Source organism: Rhagoletis pomonella, unplaced genomic scaffold, assembly GCF_013731165.1.
Source record: "Rhagoletis pomonella isolate Grant_MI unplaced genomic scaffold, Rhpom_1.0 Rhpom_scaffold_00001, whole genome shotgun sequence".
Taxonomy (NCBI): domain Eukaryota; kingdom Metazoa; phylum Arthropoda; class Insecta; order Diptera; family Tephritidae; genus Rhagoletis; species Rhagoletis pomonella.
The window spans coordinates 85,666,470-85,669,532 of record NW_023458555.1 but is presented as its reverse complement, the minus strand read 5'-3'; the positions used below and the strand labels follow the sequence as shown (position 1 = coordinate 85,669,532).

At 36.5% G+C, this 3,063-nt stretch overlaps 1 protein-coding gene across 1 annotated transcript; it reads left to right on the top strand.

Moving 5' to 3' along the window:
* The first annotated feature begins 476 nt into the window (after nt 1-476).
* Nucleotides 477-1,767, top strand: LOC118748424. Its single transcript, XM_036482843.1, has 4 exons — nt 477-739; nt 810-943; nt 1,020-1,270; nt 1,356-1,767. The coding sequence occupies exons 1-4, from the start codon at nt 579-581 to the stop codon at nt 1,359-1,361; spliced, it is 552 nt and encodes a 183-aa protein (XP_036338736.1). The 5' UTR covers nt 477-578; the 3' UTR covers nt 1,362-1,767.
* The last annotated feature ends 1,296 nt before the right edge of the window (nt 1,768-3,063 follow it).

Genomic DNA, 3,063 nt, shown 5'->3' with positions numbered 1-3,063 from the left:
AGATTGAATATATTAGAAAACATGGAAATATATAAACAGAAGACCTTCAAAGGACAAATAATAAATGAGCAAATAAATACTGCATCGGACGTACTGTTTGAACCTCTAAAACTACTGTACAAGAAGAAGAATGACAACAAGAAAATATTAAGGACAGATATGGAAGGGAATACACCGACTGCAAAAACAAAGGGGGTAAAAATCACGGACTTCTACCTGCCGTCAAAAACGAGCCAAAACAATTCATCTACCTATTGAGTACCGCAAACACTGCAAAAACTAAAAAGACGTACCTAACAAAAAGAAAGAGGTAGTTAACAAGGAGTATAAATACGATCAACCAACAAAAATTATGCAGAACGAAAAATGACACTGAAGATGGCACAACGCCGAAACCGGTTTGTCTCCAAACCAAATTTGACAAGGGATGACGGAAATTCGTTCCATACTACATCATACACCCACCCTGTCGGAAACAACAACAACCAAAAAGGAAAAAAATATGTTCTTACAAACATGTTTAGTAAATGGAGAGTGCAAAAAAGAAAAAAACTAATTGGTAGCCGTTTGCGGAGGAGATGCTGCTGGAATTATGGGAAGCAAATATAGTGGACCTGCGTGGGGCCAGGAAGAACGGCCACATCTTTAAACAGATGGCAGAATCCCTTAAAAACGCTGGAGTGTGTGTCAGCAGTGAGGAAGTGCGGTCAAAAATAAATAACCTCACTGGGAAATATAGGTAAGCTAACTATTATATATAATATACTGGCGTTAAAATGTATATCTCTTATGTTTACAATTGCTTTCAGGAAAGAAAAGGGGAATATTGGTGTGTCAGGTGGATCACCATCAGACTGGCCACACTATCAGCGAGTACATGCCATTATAGGTGGTTTTAAATGCAATAACATAGAAGAACTTGTTGAAGAAAGTGTATCCATAGGTATGTATATGAAATTGATCATTTATTATATATGTGCGTATTTAATTTAAATACTTATGTACAAACACAATTTCAGAGTATTTATTTAACACTCCATCGTCGGAAGTACTGGACATTTCTGGGGCTTCCTGCTCTGACTCCCTCGCTCCGGTAGAGGTCGAGTGTGCTGGATGCTCCAAATCGAAAAAGCAGAAGTTAAACGCAAGTCTCATAACGGAAATTCAAGAGACGAAAGAGCTAATAAAAACTATGTATCAGGAAGAGAACGTTATCGATTCAAAATTAGTTAATATAGAGGAGCGACGGAATGTTTTGTTAGAAGAATTTGTAAGCGATTCTAAAAAGTTTCAAAACTCACTCTTACAAATTTTAAATAATAAAAATCATCTTCATCATCATCTTCTAAATCTAGCTTTGAGATGACCAAATGCATTCTCGACTACCCTTCTGCACTTAGACAGGGCATAATTAAAGTTTTTTTAACTGAAGCTAGCATTCTCTCTATATGGATAAGGTTTCATTAATATGTCCGAAAACCGAAAAGCTGAATCTCCAAGCATTACAACTGGAACGTTAACTCCGTTTATTTGCGTAGACAAGTGCGTAAGGATAGGGTTTTGATGATGCTGTTTCAAAGCAGATTTCTCGAAAATGTGGGAATCGTTGCACCGTCCAGGGGTGCCTACGTTTATATACATAAATCTGTACCTATAATAAACAATGTGAGCATTTACTTTTTAGGCATATATTCAATACCAACCTATAATCCACTGATGCAAGTAATACTGTGGAGTACCAGCCTTTGTAGTTATAGTAGTCAGTTGCGTCACTAGACCGGGAACGAACTTCAATATGACAACCATCTAAATATGATTTACGTAAATACAATGCGTCTGTATGAGTATATTTTTAAAATTTACCAACAGCGCTGATACATTGGGGGAATCCCAATTTTCCAAAACCATTCACACATTCTCGAACAGTAGCTTCACTGAGAGGATACTTATTAAGGTACGTAGGTTGCATTATCCTCCATACTTCCTTGCAAAAGTCCTTCAGAATCATACATACTGCTGACTTGGAAATACCAAACAGATTTCCTATAGTTCTGTATTCTGCGGAAGATCCCAGAGTATACACCGCGACTGCAATCCTTTTATCTAAAGCAATTGGTTGTCCAAAATTTGAAGCTTTTTTTTTCATATTTCGCATGGCCATAACCAATTCGTCAAAAGTTTCTTTTTTCATTCGAAAATTTTCTTTGAAGAAATCATCGTCGCTCTCTGGAACTTCTTGTTCCCAAAAACTACTCTGACGAGGCTGAAAATTGGGTAAAGTTATAGTATTTCTTAATACTTGTGTTTTATTAAATTTCTGTTAAGAGGACTTGACTCTTGCAAAACTAGTCAAAAGTTCTCAGCCTTTCTTTTGGTGCGTATAATTCGGCAGCTCTAGTAAGGTCGCAGCGCTATTTGCTGTAATAATTATATTAAATATTTTACCTTTCTCCAAAATCGCTTGCGGCGTTTTTGCGTTCCACTGGTCAGCTGCACCAACATGTTCAGGTGCATAAGAAATCTCTTTTTTTTCGCCCTTATCCGCAGCCGCTTTTGTTTATAATAACTGCTGGATTGCGCAAGAGCTTCAACTCCAGCTTGCATTTGAATCAGACGATTCAATTCGGCAATAATAACCGAATTTACCAAATTTAATTGCATTTTTTCCCCTTTTTAAAAATGTAAATAATATAAAACAGACGTTTAAAATTAACTGTCAGAGGAAATGCGAATGAGAAAATGTAAACGACTTTTAAATGACTCATTTGAAATTCGCATTTGGGCTCAATGTAAATGTAATATTACACTTTTGTTTTTGTAGAATGGCATAAATGAGTAATCTGGCTTTTAGTACTGAGGACTTTATGATGACAACATTTAGGGGAAAGTACTCAATTTTTTCCCATGGACTGAACGAAAATGAGGACTTTGATAAGCACTTTTGTAATAAACCATAATGGCGCATATTCATAGTCATATTTAGTACTCAACTAAGTCGAAACTATTCTAAGGGCCAGTTGCTCAAAGCCTGGTTGACACTAATCCCCGGTTAAACATCGTTAT

Coding starts and splice junctions, on each gene's coding strand:
- LOC118748424 (XM_036482843.1), top strand. CDS start 579: ATGCTGCTGGAATTATGGGAAGCAAATATAGTGGACCTGCGTGGGGCC. Junction 740..809: donor AACCTCACTGGGAAATATAG/GTAAGCTAACTA, acceptor AATTGCTTTCAG/GAAAGAAAAGGGGAATATTG. Junction 944..1,019: donor TGAAGAAAGTGTATCCATAG/GTATGTATATGA, acceptor ACACAATTTCAG/AGTATTTATTTAACACTCCA.